The sequence below is a fragment of the Hypanus sabinus genome, chromosome 24, assembly GCF_030144855.1.
Source record: "Hypanus sabinus isolate sHypSab1 chromosome 24, sHypSab1.hap1, whole genome shotgun sequence".
Lineage (NCBI taxonomy): Eukaryota > Metazoa > Chordata > Chondrichthyes > Myliobatiformes > Dasyatidae > Hypanus > Hypanus sabinus.
Window position 1 is genome coordinate 5,691,056 of NC_082729.1, and position 20,420 is coordinate 5,711,475.

The 20,420-nt window shown below is 44.9% G+C and overlaps 1 protein-coding gene across 7 annotated transcripts in view; it reads left to right on the forward strand.

The window, feature by feature from the left end:
• Window positions 1–20,420, forward strand: part of LOC132380423 (polycomb protein SCMH1-like) — a 211,319-nt gene that overhangs the window by 9,206 nt on the left and 181,693 nt on the right. For 6 of the 7 annotated variants that reach the window (XM_059949208.1, XM_059949209.1, XM_059949211.1 and 3 more), the window contains one exon: window positions 15,532–15,605. In XM_059949208.1, coding sequence (XP_059805191.1) covers window positions 15,532–15,605 — 74 coding nt within the window. Of the gene's footprint in view, window positions 1–11,261; window positions 11,283–15,531; window positions 15,606–20,420 lie in introns of those variants that run through there. The other variant, XM_059949212.1, reaches the window with a different exon arrangement.

Below are 20,420 nucleotides of genomic sequence, written 5' to 3' on the forward strand. Positions count from 1 at the left end.
TTCATAACTAGCTCCGGGATTTGCTGTGTCTGTTCCAAACCTGCTCAAAGAGCCCTCCCAGTTGAATCTCGGTCCCTCTGAGAGGGCTTGAAATGGAACATGTCATTGAGTGCCCTTACGGGAGTTATGTCCAGGCCTTTGTTTTCAGCCGCGACACATCTGTGGTCTATCAACACACTCTGCCGTCTGACATTTCCACTTAGTTCAGTGTTAGTATCGTCTCCTCCCTCAGGAAGCTCAGCCCTGTGCGCTTGAGGTCAGTGCCACAGATCTATCTGTGTCTTTGCCTGGAGACGAATTTGTTTAATATTTTCCACTCTGTCAGTGACCTTGTCATGTTTGAGGAACTTCAAACGAGTAACGACGACCTCCATTTCTGAGGGCCCACACTTCAGTGGATAACAGTCTTGCAGGACCTCTGTTTAAAGACATAGACTAACTTTGAACATAGAACCAACTTAGAAAGGGGCCTTTTGGTTCATGAAATCTGTGCCAAACACAGTGCCAAATTAAACTAATTCCTTCTACCTGCATATCAAAATCAGGATTACTATTACCAACATGAGTCATGGAATTTGTTCTGTGGTAGCAGGACATTGTAATACATAATAAAAACTGTAAATTATTGTATATTAATTATATGTAGTTATTATACACATGTAATAATTGCCAGTATTGATTGACAGTGTGTTATTTCCAATCAGCATAGATCTTGGACTTCTGGTGTCTACCTGCGAGGGCTCAGTTGGTCAAGGTCGACCAGTGATGTTGTATCCTAGCTATCTAAGTAGGCAAGCCAGGCGGTAGGATATGGAGAAGAAGCCATTGCCCATGTAGCAGACTCCCACTCTCCTCGCATGTGATGAACCCAAAGGAGCAGCAGAGACCGAGACAGTTTAGCACCAGGAGTTGCCAGTCAGTTCTGAACACAACACAGGACTGCCTTGAGGATTCCAACTCCAGACTTTTCCCTTGGGGTTTACTCCCAAAGGCTTCGCCCATGAGTGGCTACAGCCACAAGGCAGTGGAGTTTTGAGTTCAGAGTTTTCCATCGAGATGAGCTGCCAATTACGGCTGACGAGCCCCATCTGCCTGAAGCAACAGGTTTTAAGGTGCCGGTAACCTGCCATTGCCCCTTCTCCCGTCAGTAGAAACAGTTCTGCCGGGTTTAGTAGCTAAGCCATACATGAAGGCCAGGAGCTGGACTTGGTTGTCAGAGGCTATTTGAGGCGCACGGCTTTGGGAGCATTTAATAGGTAGTGGGAACCCCCGTGCGCGAAAGAGAACTAATATGAGACACAACTTGGTGATTTACCAGCGGAATCGATGATTCTGACCTGTGCATACTTATAAACACCTCCACCTCCAACCCCACCCCGGAATAAGTCCTTGCGGCCCTACCTTCCACGCTGCCCAGCAAACACTGATTTAACCCTGATTGCAGGACAATTTACAATGACTGGTACGTCACTGGACGATGAGAGGAAACCCGAGCACCTAGAGAAGATCCACAAGATCATGGGGAGAGCGTACAAACTCCTTACAGGTAGCGGCAGGATTTGAACCCGGATCACTCGTGCTGTAAAGCATTGTGCTAACCACTACGCTACCGTGCCACAGTTTTCTTCCCAGACAGTCGTGTTTGTTGAATGGTGACCCTAGCTTCCTGAGTACTTGGATATCTTTGCTCTCTTTAGAACCATTGGCCTTTCTAACATGATTAAGCTAGGACTGAAGGTCAGAGGCCTAGAGGCAGCTGGGGCTGGGAGGCCTGTCTGTGTGGGTGGGTGGGAGGGCAGGTTAAGGGGCTTGTTTTGTTGTTGTCGGTCCCTCTGCTGAACATGGTGGGCCAGAATGTGTGGTGGCATTTGCGAACAGCCCCCAGTATATCCTTAGGTTGTGGTTGTTAATGCAAATGGTACAGTTCACAGTATGTCTCGATGTATCTGAAAATAGATCTAAATCTGAATTTTCCGACTTTGACCATTATCTTCATTTTGTCCCATGCTCTTTTGATTCTGATATTCCTGTGCTTTGTGTCTCCTTTCAACTCTGTTAAAAAGGATGTGCTGACACTGGAGGGGGTTCAGAGGGGGTTCACGAAAATGATCCTGGGATTGAAAAGCTTGTCAGATGAGAAGCACTTGACGGCTCCGGGCCTCTACTCACTGGAATTCAGAAGAATGAGGGATGACCTCGTTGAAACCTATCGAATGGTGAAAGGCCTCGATAGAGTGGATGTGGAGAGAATGATGGGAGTGCCTAAGACCAGAGGACACAGCCTCAGAATAGAAGGGTGTCCTTTTAGAACTGAGATGAGGAATTTCTTCAGCCAGAGAGTGGTGAATCTGTGGAATTTGTTGCCACAGGTGGCTGAGGAGTCCAGACTATTGGGTATATTTAAGGCAGAGGTTGATAGATTCATGTGCAGAGGAGAGCAAAATAATTGTTCTGAATTGTGTTAAATCAGCAAGACAAGCATATTACAGTGTCAGAATCAGGTTTAATATCACCAGCATATTTTGTGTAATCTATAGTGAGGTAGTGTTCATGGGTTCAACACCCATTCAGAAATCAGACAGTGGAGGGAAAGAAGCTGTTCCTGAATTGTTGAGTGTGTGCCTTCAGGCTTCTGTACCTCTTTCCTGGTGGTAGCAATGAGAAGAGGGCATGGCCTGGATGATGGGACAATACTTGCCATTAAGAAGAGCATTAGCACACAAGATTGGCCATTGGCAGTGGAAACTTGATTGGCCAAGTGACCTAATTCTGCTTCAAAATCTTATGGCTTTACGGTCAATATTGACAGCGGAATCATGAAGGAAATGAGAGTCCATTTGATGGAAGACGTGTTCAAAGAGAAGGATTTTAATAAAACTCTAAAGAGGTGAGGGACTTGGAGATGGAGAAGTTTGAGGACAGATTAGGCATACCTCAGCAAAGTACAGGCCCTTCAGCCCACAATGTTGTGCCAGCCCTTTAAACAACTCTAAGATTAATCTGACACTTTCTTCCCACATAAGCTCTCCGCTTTTCTTCCATTGTGTACCTATCTAAGAGTTTCTTAAATGTCCCTGATGTATTTGTATCTACCAGTACCCCTGGCAGCACATTCCACACATCCACCACCCTCTCCATTTTAAAAATATCTACCCCTGACATCGCCCCTGTTCTTTCCTCTAATCCCCTTAAAGTTATGCTCTCTTGTTTTGGTCACTTCCACCCTGGAGAATTGTTGCTGGCTATCCGCTCGATCTAAGCCTTCCCAGCCTGGTGTCCGTGGACCCTCCGTTAATGGTAGGGGTCTATGGCATATGAAAGGGGAACCCCTGGATGGTCATAAAGTGGCCCGTACTCGTGTGAATTGCACTTGACCACGGGGAGCATCACGTTTGAGGAACTTGCAATTCAATCACCTTGCAGCCTTCTTACATCTCTCACCCACACATCCATCCACCTTCCCCGTCACCGGGTTCACCCATTACCTGCCCCTGCCCCTGCCCCCAACTTATTCTGCCTTCTATCCCCTTCCTTTCCCAGGATCCCTTAATATCCAAAAACCCGTTGGACTTTTCCCTTAATATTCATAGTGGTTGAGCCTCCAGAGGCCAAGCGGAGAAGCCACAGAGAGCTCTAAGCTATGTCAGCTCCATCATGGGCACTAGTCTCCCCAGCATCCAGGGCACCGTCAAAGAGTGATGCCTCAAAAAGGAGGCATCCATCATTAAGGACCCCCATCATCCAGGATAAGCCCTCTTCTCATTCCTACCATCAGGGAGGAGGTACAGGAGCCTGAAGACCCTTCTCATTACTACCATCAGGGAGGAGGTACAGGAGCCTGAAGACCCCTCTTCTCATTACTACCATCAGGGAGGAGGTACAGGAGCCTGAAGACCCTTCTCATTCCTACCATCAGGGAGGAGGTACAGGAGCCTGAAGTCACACTCAACGATTCAGGAACAGCTTCTTCCCCTCTCCCAAAGGACATTGAACCCATGAACACAACCTCACTCCTTTTTTATCCCTATTTTTGCACTACTTATTTAACTATTTAATATCTATGTACTTAAGTAATTGTTTTTCTCTATTATGTGCTGCTGTCACAAAGACGGAACAACTTTCGTGACTAATGCTGAAGATATTAAACCTGATTCCGATTCCTTTCAAAAATTCAACAATCATTTGGTAATGAAATTACTTCTCATTTCTTTGCTGAATGGCCAACACTTCAAATCCAATTGGATGGGTAAAAAAGGTTTAGATCAGGGATTCCTAACCTTTTTTATGCCATGGGCCGATACCATTAAGCAAGGGGTCTGTGGATCCCAGGTTGGGAACCCCTGATCTAGAGCTATTTGGGTCAAATGTACCTAGCATAAATGGGCATCTTGGTTGCCAGAAACAAGATGGGCTGAAGGGCCTGTTTCTGTGTTGTATGACTGTAACTCTCTGGCTCTCCTGATTTTCTGACTCCATTTGAGATGACTGACCCAGGAATGAAAGGGTTATCATACAAGGAATGCTCGTTGGATCTGTGGGATTCAGAAGGATGAGGGGGGATCTCTTTGATACCTTTCGAATGTTAAAGGTCTAGACAGAGTAGATGTGGAAAGGATGCTTCCCCTGGTGGGAGCGTCTAGGACAAGAGGGCACATCCTCAGAATGGAGGAGCACCCTTTCAAAACAGAGATGCGGAGAAGTTTCTTTAGCCAAAGGGTGGTGAATCTGTTGCCACGTGCAGCTGTGGAAGCCAGGTCGTTGGGTGTATTTAAGGCAGAGATTGATAGGTTCTTGATTGGACATGGTGCCAAAAGTTACAGGGAGAAGGATGGGAACTGGGGTTGAGGAGGAGATTTTAAAAAAAAGGAACAGCCATGGTTGAAAAGCTGAGCAGACTCGATGGGTCAGATGGCCTAATTCTGCTCCTATGCCTTATGGTCTTATGGTGAATTCAGTACGGAATCGAAGAACTGAAATCTATTTTGATCTAGGCAGCTAAAATAACTTGTTATAAAACTGTTTCCATCAGTTTGTGAAGGGAGACACCTTCGCAGCTTGGAATTGTCAAATCATTGTGCTGAAATAGTTTTTCTAAACCAGGGGTTCCTGTTGTGTATTTAGTATTTAGGTAATATATGAGTAATCTTATTGGTTGATTAAGCTTTCTTGTTCATATAAATATTCATTACGGGATATACGTTCAAATACATGGTATCGTCATCATGCTACCACATACGTACGCGCGTTGCTTAAAGGAAATGAGAAGCTAGACCCTCATTAAAGGTTAATTTGCAGGTTGAGTCAGTGGTGAGGAAAGCAAATTCATTTTGAGAGGATTAGAATATAAAAGCAAGGATGTAATGTCAAGGTTTTATTAAAGCACTGGTAAGACCTCACTTGAGTACTGTGAGCAAGTTTGGGCCCCTTAAATGAGTTGCTGAGGTAGGAGAGTGCTCAAAGGATGTTCATGGGAATGATTCTGGGATTGAAAGTGGATAAATCTCCGGGTCCTGACAGGATATTCCCCAGGACCTTGAGGGAAGTTTGTGTAGAAATAGCAGAAGCTCTGACGGAGATCTTTAATATGTCATTAGAAACGGGGATTGTGCCGGAGGATTGGCGTATTGCTCATGTGGTTCCATTGTTTAAAAAGGGTTCTAGAAGGAAGCCTAGCAATTATAGACCTGTCAGTTTGACATCAGTGGTGGGTAAATTAATGGAAAGTATTCTTAGAGATAGTATTTATAATTATCTGGATAGACGGGATCTGATTAGAAGTAGCCAGCATGGATTTGTGCGTGGAAGGTCATGTTTGACAAACCTTATTGAATTTTTTGAAGAAGTTACGAGGAATGTTGACGAGGGTAAGGCAGTGGATATAGTCTATATGGACTTCAGCAAAGCCTTTGACAAAGTTCCACATGGAAGGCTAGTTAAGAAGGTTCAGTCGTTAGGTATTAATGCTGGAGTAATAAAATGGATTCAACAGTGGCTAGATGGGAGATGCCAGAGAGTAGTGGTGGATAATTGTTTATCGGGATGGAGGCCGGTGACTAGCGGGGTGCCTCAGGGATCTGTTTTGGGCCCAATGTTGTTTGTAATATACATAAATGATCTGGATGATGGGGTGGTAAATTGGATTAGTAAGTATGCCGATGATACTAAGGTAGGAGGTGTTGTGGATAATGAGGTGGATTTTCAAAGCTTGCAGGGAGATTTATGCCGGTTAGAAGAATGGGCTGAACGTTGGCAGATGGAGTTTAATGCTGAGAAGTGTGAGGTTCTACATTTTGGCAGGAATAATCCAAAAAGAACATACAGGGTAAATGGTAGGGCATTGAGGAATGCAGAGGAACAGAGAGATCTAGGAATAACTGTGCATAGTTCCCTGAAAGTGGAGTCTCATGTAGATAGGGTGGTGAAGAGGGCTTTTGGAACGCTGGCCTTTATAAATCAAAGCATTGAGTACAGAAGTTGTGATGTAATGCTAAAGTTGTACAAGGCATTGGTAAGGCCAGATTTGGAATATTGTGTGCAGTTCTGGTCACCGAATTATAGGAAAGATATCAATAAATTAGAGAGAGTGCAGAGACGATTTACTAGGATGTTACCTGGGTTTCAGCAATTAAGTTACAGAGAAAGGTTGAACAAGTTAGGTCTCTATTCATTGGAGCGTAGAAGGTTGAGGGGGGATTTGATCGAGGTATTTAAAATTTTGAGAGGGATAGATAGAGTTGACGTGAACAGGCTGTTTCCATTGAGAGTAGGGGAGATTCAAACTAGAGGACATGATTTGAGAGTTAGGGGGCAGAAGTTTAAGGGAAACACGAGGGGGTATTTCTTTACTCAGAGAGTGATAGCTGTGTGGAATGAGCTTCCTGTAGAAGTAGTAGAGGCCAGTTCAGTTGTGTCATTTAAGGTAAAATTGGATAGGTATATGGACAGGAAAGGAGTGGAGGGTTATGGGCTGAGTGCGGGTAGGTGGGACTAGGTGAGATTAAGGGTTCGGCATGGACTAGGAGGGCCAAGATGGCCTGTTTCCGTGCTGTGATTGTTATATGGTTATATGGTTATATGAAAGGCTTGTCATATGAGGAGCATTTGATGGTTCTGGGTCTGTACTCGCTGGACTTCAGAAGAATTAAACCTATTGAATGTTGAAAGGCCTCAATAGAGTGGATGTGGAGAGGATGTTTCCTATGCTGGAGGAGTCTAAGACCGGAGGGCACAGCCTCAGAATAGAGGGGAGTCCTTTTAGAATTGAGATGAGGGATTTCTGTTGAATCTGTAGAATTCTTTGCCACCGGTACCTGTGGAGGCCAAGACATTTGGTGTCCTTAATAGACAATAGGTGCAGAAATAGACCATTCGGCCCTTCGAGCCTGCACCGCCATTTTGAGATCATGGCTGATCATCTACTATCAATGCCCGGTTCCTGCCTTGTCCCCATATCCCTTGATTCCCCTATCCATAAGATACCTATCTAGCTCCTTCTTGAAAGCATCCAGAGAATTGGCCTCCACTGCCTTCCGAGGCAGTGCATTCCAGACCCCCACAACTCTCTGGGAGAAGAAGTTTTTCCTTAACTCTGTCTTAAATGACCTACCCCTTATTCTCAAACCATGCCCTCTGGTACTGGACTCTCACAGCATCTGGATCTTATTTCCTGCCTCTATCTTGTCCAATCCTTTAATAATCTTATATGTTTCAATCAGATCCCCTCTCAATCTCCTTAATTCCAACGTGTACAAGCCCAAGGCAGAAGTTGGTAGATTCCCGATTAGTCAAGGCATGAAGGGATACGGGGAGAAGGCAGGAGATTGGAGCTGAGACGGAAAATGAATCAGCCATGATGAAATGGCAAAGCAGTGTCGATGGGCCAAATGGCCTAATTCTGTTCCTATATCTATGGTCTTATTTTGGACTCCCGTGTCTTTCTTTGAATTAGTTTAACTTTTTGAAGTTGCCAAGCATAACACAGGTGACGAGGTATTTTTAAAACAAACGTAAGCACAGCGAGAAGTTACAAAGCATGACAGTTCCCAGTTTTATGCCATGGAGCCTTACCGTTAACTGAAGGGTCCATGGATCTCAGGTTGGGAACCCCGGTTCTAAACAGTTCCCTCATTTCTCTTTCTTTTGTTGTCTTTATGTATTCGATTCTTTATGTATTTATCCTACTGCCCTTGAATGTCCCTGTTCTTTCAGGCAGCACATTTTGTGATCACTTTCCTGTTTTTTTGCTAGTTATCATAAATCAGTCCCATCTGGCCGTGGTCACTGGAAGCAATTTCATGACCCCTCCTGTCAGATCCCATCTTCGAACAGCTCCTGGTTCTCCAGTCTCCCATGTAATTGTGTAACTCTGCGCTCCTTCACAAGGAAATCATTTGACGGAAGTACTAGGAGCGAGAGAAGGCCATCACCTCTGGAGCCTGCTTCACCACGAGGTGCATGTTGGCACCAGTGACGTGGGGAGAAAGGGGGAAGAGGTCCTGGAAGGATACATCCCAAAGATGAAGAAGTATTCTAAAGGGAAAACGAGGCAACTGTGAGAGATAAGGGAAATCAAAGACAGCATAGAAGCAAGAGAGGCCATATAACAAAAATTAGTGAAAAGGTCAAGGATTCCAAAACTTTTAAAACCAACAGAAGGTAACTTTAAGCAGTGAAAAGATGAAATATGAAGATAAGCCAGCCAATAATATAAATGAAGATACCAAAAGGATATAAGGAGAAAGAGAGAGGCAAGAATGGATATTGGGCCACTGGAAAATGGCGCTGGAGAAGTGTTAATGGGTGAGAAAGAAATGGCAGGTGAGCTTAAGTAGTTTGTGTCTGTCTTCACTGTGGAAGACATCAGCAATGTGCCAGAAATTTGAGAGTGTTCAAGGTAGAAGTGAGTGCCATTGCTATTATGAAGGAGAATGTGCTTAGCAAGCTGAAAGGCCTAGGTCACCTGGACCAGATGGTGCTTACCCCAGGGTTCTGAAAGAGGTAGCTGAAGAGATGGTAGAGGCATTAGTAATGATCTTTCAAGAATCACTAGATTCTGGAATGGTTCCAGAGGACGAGAAAATTGCAAATGTGACTCCTCTCTTTAAAAAGGGAGGGAGGCAGAAGAAAGGAAACTATAGGCCAGTTGCCTGACTTCAGAGGTGGGGAAGATGTTGGAGTCCATTATTAAGAATGAGGTTTTGTGATACTTGAAGATTCTGATAAATTAGGCCTTGGTCAGCATGATTTCCTTTAAGTGAAAATCTTGTTTGTCAAAACTGTTGAAATTCTTTGAGGAAATAATGGCTAGGGTAGACAAAGGCAAATCGGTGGATGTTGTGTACTTGTATTTTCAGAAGGCCTTTGACAAGATGCCACACATGAGGCTGCTTGACAAGATAAGAGCCCATGGTATTACAGGAAGCATACTAGCATGGATAGAAGGTTGCCTGACAGATAGAAGGCAGAGTGGGACTAAAGTGGTCCTATACTCTTTGTTGCCGGTGACTAATGGTGTTCCACAGGGGCTGGTATTGGGACCACTTCTTTTCACATTATATGTCAATGATTTGGGTAATGAAATTGATGGCTTTGTGGCCGAGTTTGTAGATGATACGAAGATGGATGGAGGGACAGGTAGTGTTGAGGAAGCAGGATGTCTGCAGAAGGATTTGGACAGATTGGCAGAATGGGCAAAGAAATGGCAGATGGAATATAGTGTCAGGTAGTGTTTGGTCATGCATTCTGGTAGAAGGACTAATGGAATAGACTAATTTCTAAAGGGGCAGAAAACTGAAAAAAAAATAATAGAGGTGCAAAAGGAATTGGAAGTCTTTGTGCAGGATTCCCTAAGGGTTAACTTGCAGGTGAGTTGGTGGTGAGGAAGGCAAATGCAATGTTAGTATTAATTCTGAGAGGACTAGAATATAAAAACAAGGATGTGATGCTGAGCATTTAAAAGGCATTAGTCAGACCATACTTGGAGTATTGTGAGCAGTTTTGGGCTCCTTATCTAAGGAAAAGGTGTGCTGGCATTGGAGAGGGTCTAGAGAAGGTTCATGGGAATTATTCCAGAAATGATGGGGTTAACATACGTGGAGCGTTTGATGGCTCTGGGCCTGTGCCAGCTGGAACAGAACCTAGTTTGCTGGTGCTGTAATAACGCTAAGCAAACCAGTATGCTACCATGTTGTTACATGATTTGGGAATTGTGTTTTGTCTGCGTTGGATTCTTCTGTATAGTAAAAAAAAAGATCATTCTCATTGAAACAGTCTGTGAGCAGGATGGGTGGGATCCTTCATGATGTCACTGGCCCTTTCCTGGCACCTTTCTGCGTACACGTCCTTGATGGCGAGTGGGCTGGTGGCAGTGGTGCAGGCATTTACAAGAAAGATAACAAAATATGATAGAATCCAGAAAATTTTGTACATAAAGACTGAGAGACAACCAAATGTGCAAAAGATAACAAACTGTGCAAATAAAAACATACCAAGAATATTCATCACTTAACGCCTTTGAAATGGCCTTGTGTGACTTTTACCATTGGAAGCACCAATGCCCTCAAACGGAAAAGCCTACGAAAAGTAGTGGATTCGGCCCAGTACCACACAGGTGAAGCCCTCCCCACCACTGAGCACATCTACATGAAACCTGTCGCAGGAAAGCAGTATCTATCTATCATCAGAGATCCTCACCATCCTCTCTGCTACCATCGGGAAGGAGGTACAGGAGCCTCAGAACTCGCACTACCATGTTCAGGAACAGTTACTACCCCTCAACCATCAGGCCCTTGAACCAAAGGGGATAATTTCACTCAAATTCACTTGCTCCGTCATTGAAATGTCCCCACAACCTATGAACTCTCTTTGAAGACTCTTTGTCTCACATTCTCGATATTTATTGCTATTTATTTATATTTGCATTTGCACAGTTTGTTGTCTTCTGCACTCTGGTTGATCTTTCGTTGATCCTGATATAGTTACTATTCTATAGATTTGCTGAGTATGCCCACAGGAAAATGAATCTCAGAGTTGTATATGGTGACATATATATATACTTTGATAATAACATTTATTTTGAACTTCATCTATAAATAGTTTTTTAAAAATCATTCAAACATATAGGACATAAAAATAAAATTTTAAAAGCACTTACTTTAAAAAAAATATTATATAACATTAATTCACCTGCATTTATCTTTTCCTGAAGAATTAGTGATTCCTTCTGAACGACTCAACCAGTGTTCCTCTTCTGGGTTTTATTGGGTCCAGTGGTGAAGAAAGAGGTTGGTCTGGAGTTCAGAGTTTTTATGTTTTTTTAAAATGTTATTGTGAGATGCAGTACGGTGTCAATCCCTTCCAGTCCAATGAGCCCATGCCATCCAATTACACCCTTGTGACCAGTTAATCTAATAACCCTTGTGTCCAATGACCCATATATAGAAGCGACTGAACCCGATGGTTGGTTGATGATCTAGGCGCCGGGCTGGATTGGAAAGGTCAGGTTGTCGGAGCCCAAGGCCAGGGTTTGGCCAGTTCAGCTCGCGACTGTGCTTTGCGCTGAACAAAGAGTTATAGAAACATAGAAAGCCTACAGCACAATACAGACCCTTCGGCCACAATGCTGTGCTGAACATATACTTACTTTAGAAAGTACCTTGGGTTACCCATAGCCCTCTATTTTTCTAAGCCCCATGTGCCTATCCAGGAGTTTCTTAAAAAGACCCTATTGTATCTGCCTCCACCACCGTCACTGGCAGCCCATTCCACACACTTACCACTCTCGGTGTAAAAAAAAACAACATTCTTATAAGGCGTGCTCCCCAATCCAGGCAACGTCCTTGTAAATCTCCTCTGCACCCTTTCTATGGCTTCCACATCCTTCCTACAGTGAGGCAACCAGAACTGAACACAGTACTCCAAGTGGGGTCTGACCAAGGTCCTATATAGCTGCAGCATATAGGATCCTGAACTCAATCCCAGGGTTGATGAAGGCCAATGCACCGTATGCTTTCTTAACCACAGAGTCAACCTGCGCAGCATTCTTGACTGTCCTATGGACTTGGACCTGGAGATCCCTCTGATCCTCAACACTGCCAACAGTCTTACCATTAATACTATATTCTGTCATCATATTTGACCTACCAAAATGAACCACCTCACTCTTACCTGGGTTGAATGCCTTCTGCCACCTCTCAGCCCATTTTTGCATCCTATCAATGTCCCGCTGTAACCTCTGACAGCCCTCCATACTATCCACAACACCCCCAATCTTTGTGTCATCAGCAAATTTACTAACCCATCCCTCCACTTCTTCATCCAGGTCATTTATTAAAATCAGAAAGAGTAGGGTCTCCAGAACGGATCCCTGAGGCACACCACTGGTGACTGACCTTTGTGCAGAATATTTAGGGATGGACTCTCGTTGTGGACCTCAGTTCAGAATGCTATTTGCATTTATCGTTTACGTGCTTTTTTTTTCCTCTCTGCTCATTCGGTGTTAGACAATTTTTTTCAAAAATGGGTTCTTCTGTGTTTCCTTGCTTTGTGGCTGCCTGTTAGGAGATGAACCTCAAGGTTCCGTAGTGTGTGCATACTTCGATAATAAATGTACTTTGAACTTCTGGCCCAACCAGCCCAATTGCACCCATGTGACCTGTAAACCTAGTAACCCATGTGTCTTTGGAATGTGGAGGGAACCTATGCAGTCATGGGGAGAACGTTCAAACTCCTTATGGACAACAGTAGAATTGAACTTGGGTTGCTGCAGCAGTGTCATAGTCGGTGTAAAACTTTACAACGCCAGCAGTTGGGGTTCAGATCCCACCGCTGTCTGTGCGGAGTTTGCATGTTCTCCCAGTGACCGTGTGGGTTTCCTCCAGGTGCTCTGGTTCCCTCCCACGTTCCAATGGCATATGGGTCAATAGTGGTTAGTGAGTTATTGACGTGGTACGCTGACACTGGAATTATGAGACTCTTGCACTCGCCCCCCAGCACATCCTTAGGCTGTTGACGCAAATGAAGCATTTCACAACGTGGTTCGATGTAAATGTGGCAAATCAAGCTGACTTTTTCTTTTGCTTTATATTTGTTTTGCCCTTCTGGAATCTTTGGTTTGAATTCAGAATCGGGTTTAATATCACTAGCATAGGCCACGAAATTTGTCGATTTTTTTGGCAGTGGCACAATACAGTTCATAACAGAAAAAAAGTATGAATACGGTAAGTACATTGTATGTATGTACGGTGCCTATAAAAGTATCTACCCCCTTTGGAGGTTTTCATGTTTTTTTATTTTACAACATTGGATCACATGGATTTAATTTGGCTTTTATGACACTGATCAACAGCAAAAGACTTCACTGTGTCAAAGTGAAAACAGATCTCTAGAAAGTGATCTAAGTTAAATACAGATATAAAACACAAAATAATTGATTGCATGATTACTCACACACTTCAAGTCCATATTTAGTAGATGCGCCTTTGGCAGCAATTACAGCTTTGAGTCTGTGTGGATAGGTCTCTGTCAGCTTTGCACATCTGGACACAGCAATTTTTCCACTTTTTTTTTTACAAAACTGCTCAAGCTCTGTCAGATTGCATGGGGATCGTGAGTGAACGGCCCTTCTCAAGTCCAGCCACAAATTCTCAATTGGGTTGAGGTCTGGCCTCTGACTTGGCCACTCCAGGACATTAACTTTGCTGCTTTTAAGCCATTCCTTTGTCTCTTTGGCTTTATGCTTGGGGCCATTGTCTTGCTGGGAAAAAAGATCTCCCAAGTCGCAGTTCCCTTGCAGGCTGCATCAGGTTTTCCTCCAGGATTTCCCTGTATTTTGCTGCATTCATTTTACCCTCTACCTTCACAAGCCTTCCAGGGCCTGTTGCAGTGAAGCATCCCCACAGCATGATGCAGCCACCACCGTGCTTCATGGTAGGGATGGTGTGTTTTTGATGATGTGCGGTGTTTGGCTTATGCTAAACACACTGTTTAGTCTGAGGGCCAAAAAGCTCAATTTTTGTTTCATCAGACCATAGAACCTTCTTCCATGTGACCAGAGTCTCCCACATGCCTTCTGGTAAACTACCCAAGATTTCATGTGAGCTTTTTTCAACAGTGGCTTTCTCTTTGCCACTCTCCCATCGAGCTGCGACTGGTGAAGCACCCAGGCAGTCATTATTGTATGTGCAGTCTCTCCCATCTCAGCCACTGAAGCTTGGAACTCCTTCCATGGTTGTCATAGGTCTCTTGGTGGCCTCCCTCACTAGTCCCCTTTTTGCATGGTCACTCAGTTTTTGAGGATTGCCTGCTTGAGGCAAATTTACAGCTGTGCCATATTCTTTCCACTTCTTGATGGTTGACTTTAACTGTAGTCCAAGGGATATTCAGTGACTTGGAGATTTTCTTGTATCCCTCTCCTGACTTGTGTTCTTCATTAACCTTTAAAAAAACATTTTGCTTGGAGCATTCTTATGTAGTCATGGTGTAGTTTTTGTCAGGATACTGACTTGCCAGCAATTGGACCTTCCAGATACAGCTGTATCTTTACTACAATCATTTGAAGCACCGTGACTGCACACAGATGATCTACTTTTAACTAATTATGTGACTTCTAAAACCAATTGGCTGCACCAGTGATGATTTGGTGTGCCATGTTTTATATTTGTAGAGATCTGTTTTCACTTTGACAAGTAAGAGTCTTTTTCTGTTGATCAATGTCAAAAAATGCCAAATTAAATCCACTATGATTCAATGTTGTAAAACAATAAATCATGAAAACTTCCAAGGGGGTGAATACTTTTTTATATAGGTGTGTGTGTATAAAATGGTTGAAATAAAAAAAGTAGTGAGGTAGTGTTCAAGGGTTCAATATCTATTCAGAAATCGGATGGCAGAGGGGAATAAGCTGTTCTTGAATCACTGAGTGTGTGCCTTCAGGCTTCTGTACCTCCTTCCTGATGGTAGCCTTTCTCAGCCATTGCTCCTAGAGGGTGCCCTGGATACTACAGAGGCTCGTTTACAACTCTCTGCGGCTGACTTCAGTCCTGTGCAGTAGCAACCCCCCCCCCCCCCCAACTCCCATACCAGATGGCGATGCAGCCAGTTAGAATGCCCTCCACAGTATATCTGCAGAAATTTGCAAGTGTCTTTGGTGACAAACCAAAGATCCTCAAACTCCTAATGAAATATAGCCACTGTTGTGTCTTCTTTGTAACTGCATCAAAGCATCAGGTTCAGGGTAGACCCTCAGAGATGTTGACACCTAGGAAATTGAAATTGCTCACTCCTACTTCTGAACCTGAGCACTGGTGTGCGTTCCCTCAGCTTGCCTTTCTGAAGCCCACAATTGGTGCATGGTTTAATGGCTATGTGCCAGAATTTTCCAACTAACATTTTTCTAAGGGTCAGTAATGTGCACCACACCAAGTAGCTCCAGATACTTTTTAAATGTTTTGTGACATCTCAGAAATGTGCATGTTTAAAAGCTCGACTGACGTTATTGATTGTTGAGTAATCTAAACATCTTACTCTTTTCAGGAAGCCGGACCAGGGTGGTTTGAGTGCATTGGCAGCGCACTTCCCAACGATGAGAAAACCCGGGCCTCAGAAAGGTGAGTCTGGGTAACTTGTTGCAGGAGATATTCAAAACCACCCGTCATTGTCGCCGGTTATTTTGTAAGACTTCAAGCTGCAGCTTCTACCGGGGATGACGGAATGTGACAATAAAATATAAGAGCAGAATTAGGCCATTTAGCCCATCTGGTGTGCTCAACCTTTGGATTCCTAACTTTGTCTGGGGTCTTACCAACATCTGCCTTCACAACCAGAATGGCAGTCTGGTTTCCATTCCCCTGCAACTCTAGTTTAAACCCCACCATGCAGCATTAACAAACCTTCCCGCTAGGATATTAGTCCCCCTCCAGTTCAAGTGCAATCTGTCCCTTCTGTACAGGTCTCACCTTCTCTGGAAGAGAGACCAGTGATCCAAAAATCTTACATCCTCCCTCCTGCACCAACTCCTTAGCCATGAATTAAACTGTATAATCTTCCTAGTTCTGGCCTCGTTAGCATGTGGCATGGGTAGCAATCCTGAGATCACAACCCTGGAGGTTCCTGCCCTTTAACTTAGCACCTAACTCCCTGAACTCCTTCTGCAGAACCTCGCCACTCGTCCTACCTAAGTCATTGGTACCAACGTGAACCATGGCTTCTGGCTATTCACAGAATGCTGAGGACTCAATCTGAGATATTCTGGACCCTGGCAACATACCATCCATGAATTCCGTTCTCGCCTACAGAACCTCCTGTCTGTTTCCCTAACTAATGAAAACCCTGTTACCACAGTGTGCCTCTTCTTCCCCCTTTGCGTCTGAGTCACAGAGGCAGCCTCAATGCCAGAGACCCAACCACTGCAACTTTCCTCTGTCAGGTCATTAACACACTCCCCTGCCCCAACGGTATCATAAGTGATATACTTGTTGTGGGGGATGTCCACAGGGGTACTATATCAAATCCTGATTAGTTCAGCGTTCACCACCAACCGAATCGGTGGAGTGTTAGCAGGCATCAGTCACTGGCCCAGGTGGGAAGGCAATCTAACCCTTATGTAGATCGAGTTCTTGGTGATGTTTACAGATTGTCACGTACTCTGTGACCAGGTTAAAGAACCAACAGAAATGGAAAACACTTTGGTGTCTGGTGTTACTATGAACTAATAGTGTTTATTAGTAACTAAGCAATACAGTAATATAAATGCAAATAGAATGAACGGGTTAGCAATGGTATATATGTGTGGAAATAGGAAGAAAACTAGGCTCTTTCAAACCTAGGGGTAAATGGATAAAGTTCTACGATGATGGAGAGAGTTCAGTTCAGTTCGAGGTAGTTAGTTGAGTAGCGTTGGAGAGAGAGAGAGAGAGAGAGAGAGAGAGAGAGAGAGAGAGAGAGAGAGAGTGAGCTGGTGCCATCGATCTTCCTGTTGTCTTCCAAAGTCCTGTTGTGGTCATGGACTATGACCTTGATACATACGACCGTTCTTCAGTGTTGGAATTATCACCCAGGCAAGGATGGACGCACAAATAATTCCTCACCGGTCGCACCTTTTCACTCTGTGGGCCACTGATCGATTTCCCCGAATCGATCCTCCAAAACCCCACCTTCTTGTGGGTGCAACAAAGCTCGTTTAGTATCCAAACCTGTGCGTCTCGTGGTGTGTCTCCCTGTGTAACAGCGGACCTGGCTTTTATCTCCCCATGTTGGACACCGGCTGTCCATCAACCTGCTCCGTCCTGCTCTCTCTGCAAGAGCTTTACAAGCAGGCAAGTGACCTCGGGGAAAAGGTAAACAAGCTGGCAGAGAAACCATAGCATCAATCTTTCGAGCGGTTTCTGACTGTCTCTCTTTCATTGAGCTGGACGCCTCTCTCTCTCTTAATAGCAGCACAGTTCATAGGGTCTATTCTGGACCCCGTTACAAACTAGGGTTTCCCATGACAAGATTTAGAGCAGATTTTGGAACATTGCATGGAGCACTAAGAACATACTTCTGCCCCATTACACTGGTGTTCAGGGCAGCAGTGAACTAACTCTATCTCTGTCTGTCCTTGGCTATCTTCCCTGTTGTGCCCCAAGTGTGGTTCTGGGTCCTCAGTCATACGCAGATATAGAAGGATTCTTCATTGCTGTTTCCATAACAGTCAGGGTCGTTAGCCCTGAGCCGAACCCCTGAACCTGGAGGACCGGTGGACCACTCTTATTCTGGCCTCTACCCTTTGACCTGTCTGACATGAGTGACCCTACAAAGAGCCAAAGCATGAAGCCCTGACTCAAGCCAACACAGCTCTCCGGGTCATTGAGGCACGCAAGCCTCCAAACCCTACGACAAGGTTGTGGTCCTCTTGGCAGACAAAGAATATTGTCATTAGCAATCAGGCTAGTGGAAAGTGGATGTAAAGTATGGTCAAGAAAACTCCAGGGTTACCATCCAATACTGTAACGTGAGAGTACTTGCTGCTCCCTCAGAGATGAGATGGGTGGCAGGATGGAGATGCGACTCTACGGAAGGGGTTGTAAGGTGCTCCTTCCCTCTGCTAGCCAGGTCACCTTGGGCAAGGTGTAGCACCCGCTTAGCCCCTCGATCAGGGTCACATAAAGCCATGGGAGCAGCCTTGGTTTGACCTGTACTCGACCTTTCGGATTCGATCTAACCTCGGGTCTTTCCTCGTTCTCAAGCTCGGGCTTCACCTTGCCTAGCTTCAGTTCTGTCGCATCGAATCGCTTCCAAGTCCACTGGTTGGTTCCCCGCTCTCTTGCCCAGGCCCTGCCACCTTGATTCATGACACGCCACAACCGTTCTGCACCTTCAAGACTTCAGTTCACACCGTGGTAACGCCGGGTCGTACAGCTGGTTCGAAAGCTCAACTCTGCAAGGAAAGTTACAGAATATTGGTTTCAGTGATCGTTTACCAGGAAAAAGTGTGATTAATAAAGCAGTTATGGGCTTTCTTTGTTCCGTCTGCCATCGGTGAGCTTCACCAGCGCCATCTTAAATTGGCCGGTCATGGTCAAAACCATGATCACCCACATCGTATGACACGGCACGTAATAAATGTTTAAATTAAAAGTTGAACTTAATGCCATGTGCATAAGTGCCTGTGCATTGGCGTCTCCATCCCAGACAGTGATGCAGCCAGTCAGAAAGCTGGCTTGTCAACATTACCGAGTTTACACGGGCTGGGCTTAGAGTCTCTTTAGGTGACCTTGCATTGATGATGGAATTCTTCCTGTCAGTCCTACACCCAGGCGTTTATCAAGTCCAAGGCTTTGTCTCTGGAGTTTGCTGCTTTTTGGACGGGATCTTGGAATGATGCCACACAACTGATCACAAAATAATTGGTGGCACATGCTCGGAGAGCAGAAGTGAGTTCTCTGCTGGGCTTGGCCAATATTTCTTCATGAGCACTGCTGGAGCAAAATAACAGTTGAGGAAAATAGCATTCTTGTTTGGGAGATTGACAGCAATTAAATTCCGCAGCGCCGGTTACACAAAGAAGTTTTGAAAAATGTTTCTGGAAGTGGTGACCAAGCTCTTGATCAAAACAGTGCATTTTTGGATTGGTCGGAGGGAAGTGACTCGCACTGGCAGCTCTTCCGAGGGAGGCGAAATGAACCCTCGAACCCATCAGCCTGTCTGAGGGAAGCGACACAAACCAGCAGTCCCTCCGAGGCAAGTAACGAGGACCCGGCGGCCCCTCGGAGGGCAGTGACAGCAGAGTGCTAGCTCACTTCTTCGAACCACAGACCATAAGACACCTGCTCAACCAGTTTCAGAAGCAAAATTAAGATGAGGGGAATAAGTGGAAGATGTAGAAAAATTGAAATGATTTGCTATCCGGAAGATGTCATCCAAGAAATCATTGTACCGTTGTTCGCTGACAGCAGCTTGACCAGAAGTTGGCAACAGTTGCACTGTCTGTGTGTCTGTCTGTGTGCATGTGTGTCCCCGTCCATCCGTCCTTTTTTCTCTACGCAGTGGTTATGGTTTTTATTATTTCGATTCTTCAGGTCTTTGCTTTGTGGCTGCTTTAAGCTGACAAATTTCAAGGTTGTATAATGTATACATTCTTTGATAATAAATGTCCTTTGAATTTGAACTGATCACATAATAATAGGTGGCACAGAGAACAGAGTGGAGTTCTCTGTCCGTCTTCGCCGATGTTTCTTCATTGACACTGCTGGAACAAGTTAACAGACGATTGAAGTCATGTCCTGGACGGTGAGGGTCTTTAATAATGGATGCCACTACTTTGAAGGACCACCACTTCAAATAACCTAGATGGTTGGGAGGCTAATGCCCATGATGGAGTTGGCCGAGTCTAGGAGCCTCTGCGGCTTTTTCTGATTTTGTCTGCTGGCACCTCCTGATGGTGATGTGAGCGGAGAGAGCTGGAGTGCACTGTTAATGCCCCTGGGCTGGTTTCCTGGCGCTCTCAATTGCCTGAGTAAGCTGCCTCGGCTCCAGGGTGATGCATGGATTCGCAGCGGGTGGGGAAGGGTTAATCGCGAACATGAGAAAGTCTGCAAATGCTGGAGGGACTCAGCAGGCCAGGCAGCATCTATGGGAAAGAGAAAAGAGCTGACTTTTCGGGTTGAGACCCTTCTTCAGGACTGGAAAGAAAGAGAAGTCAGTGTTAAAAAGATTGGAGGCGGGGAGGGAAAGGTACAAGGTGGCAGGTAACACGCACAACACGCTGAAAGAACTCAACAGGCCGGACAGCATCAGTGGAAACGAGTAGTCAACATTTCGGGTCGAGACAAAGTCCTGACGAAGGGTCTCGGCCTGAAACGTTGACTGCTCGTTTGCATAGATGCTGCCCGACCTGCTGAGTTCCTCCAGCGTGTTGTACGTGTTGCTTTGACCCCAGCACC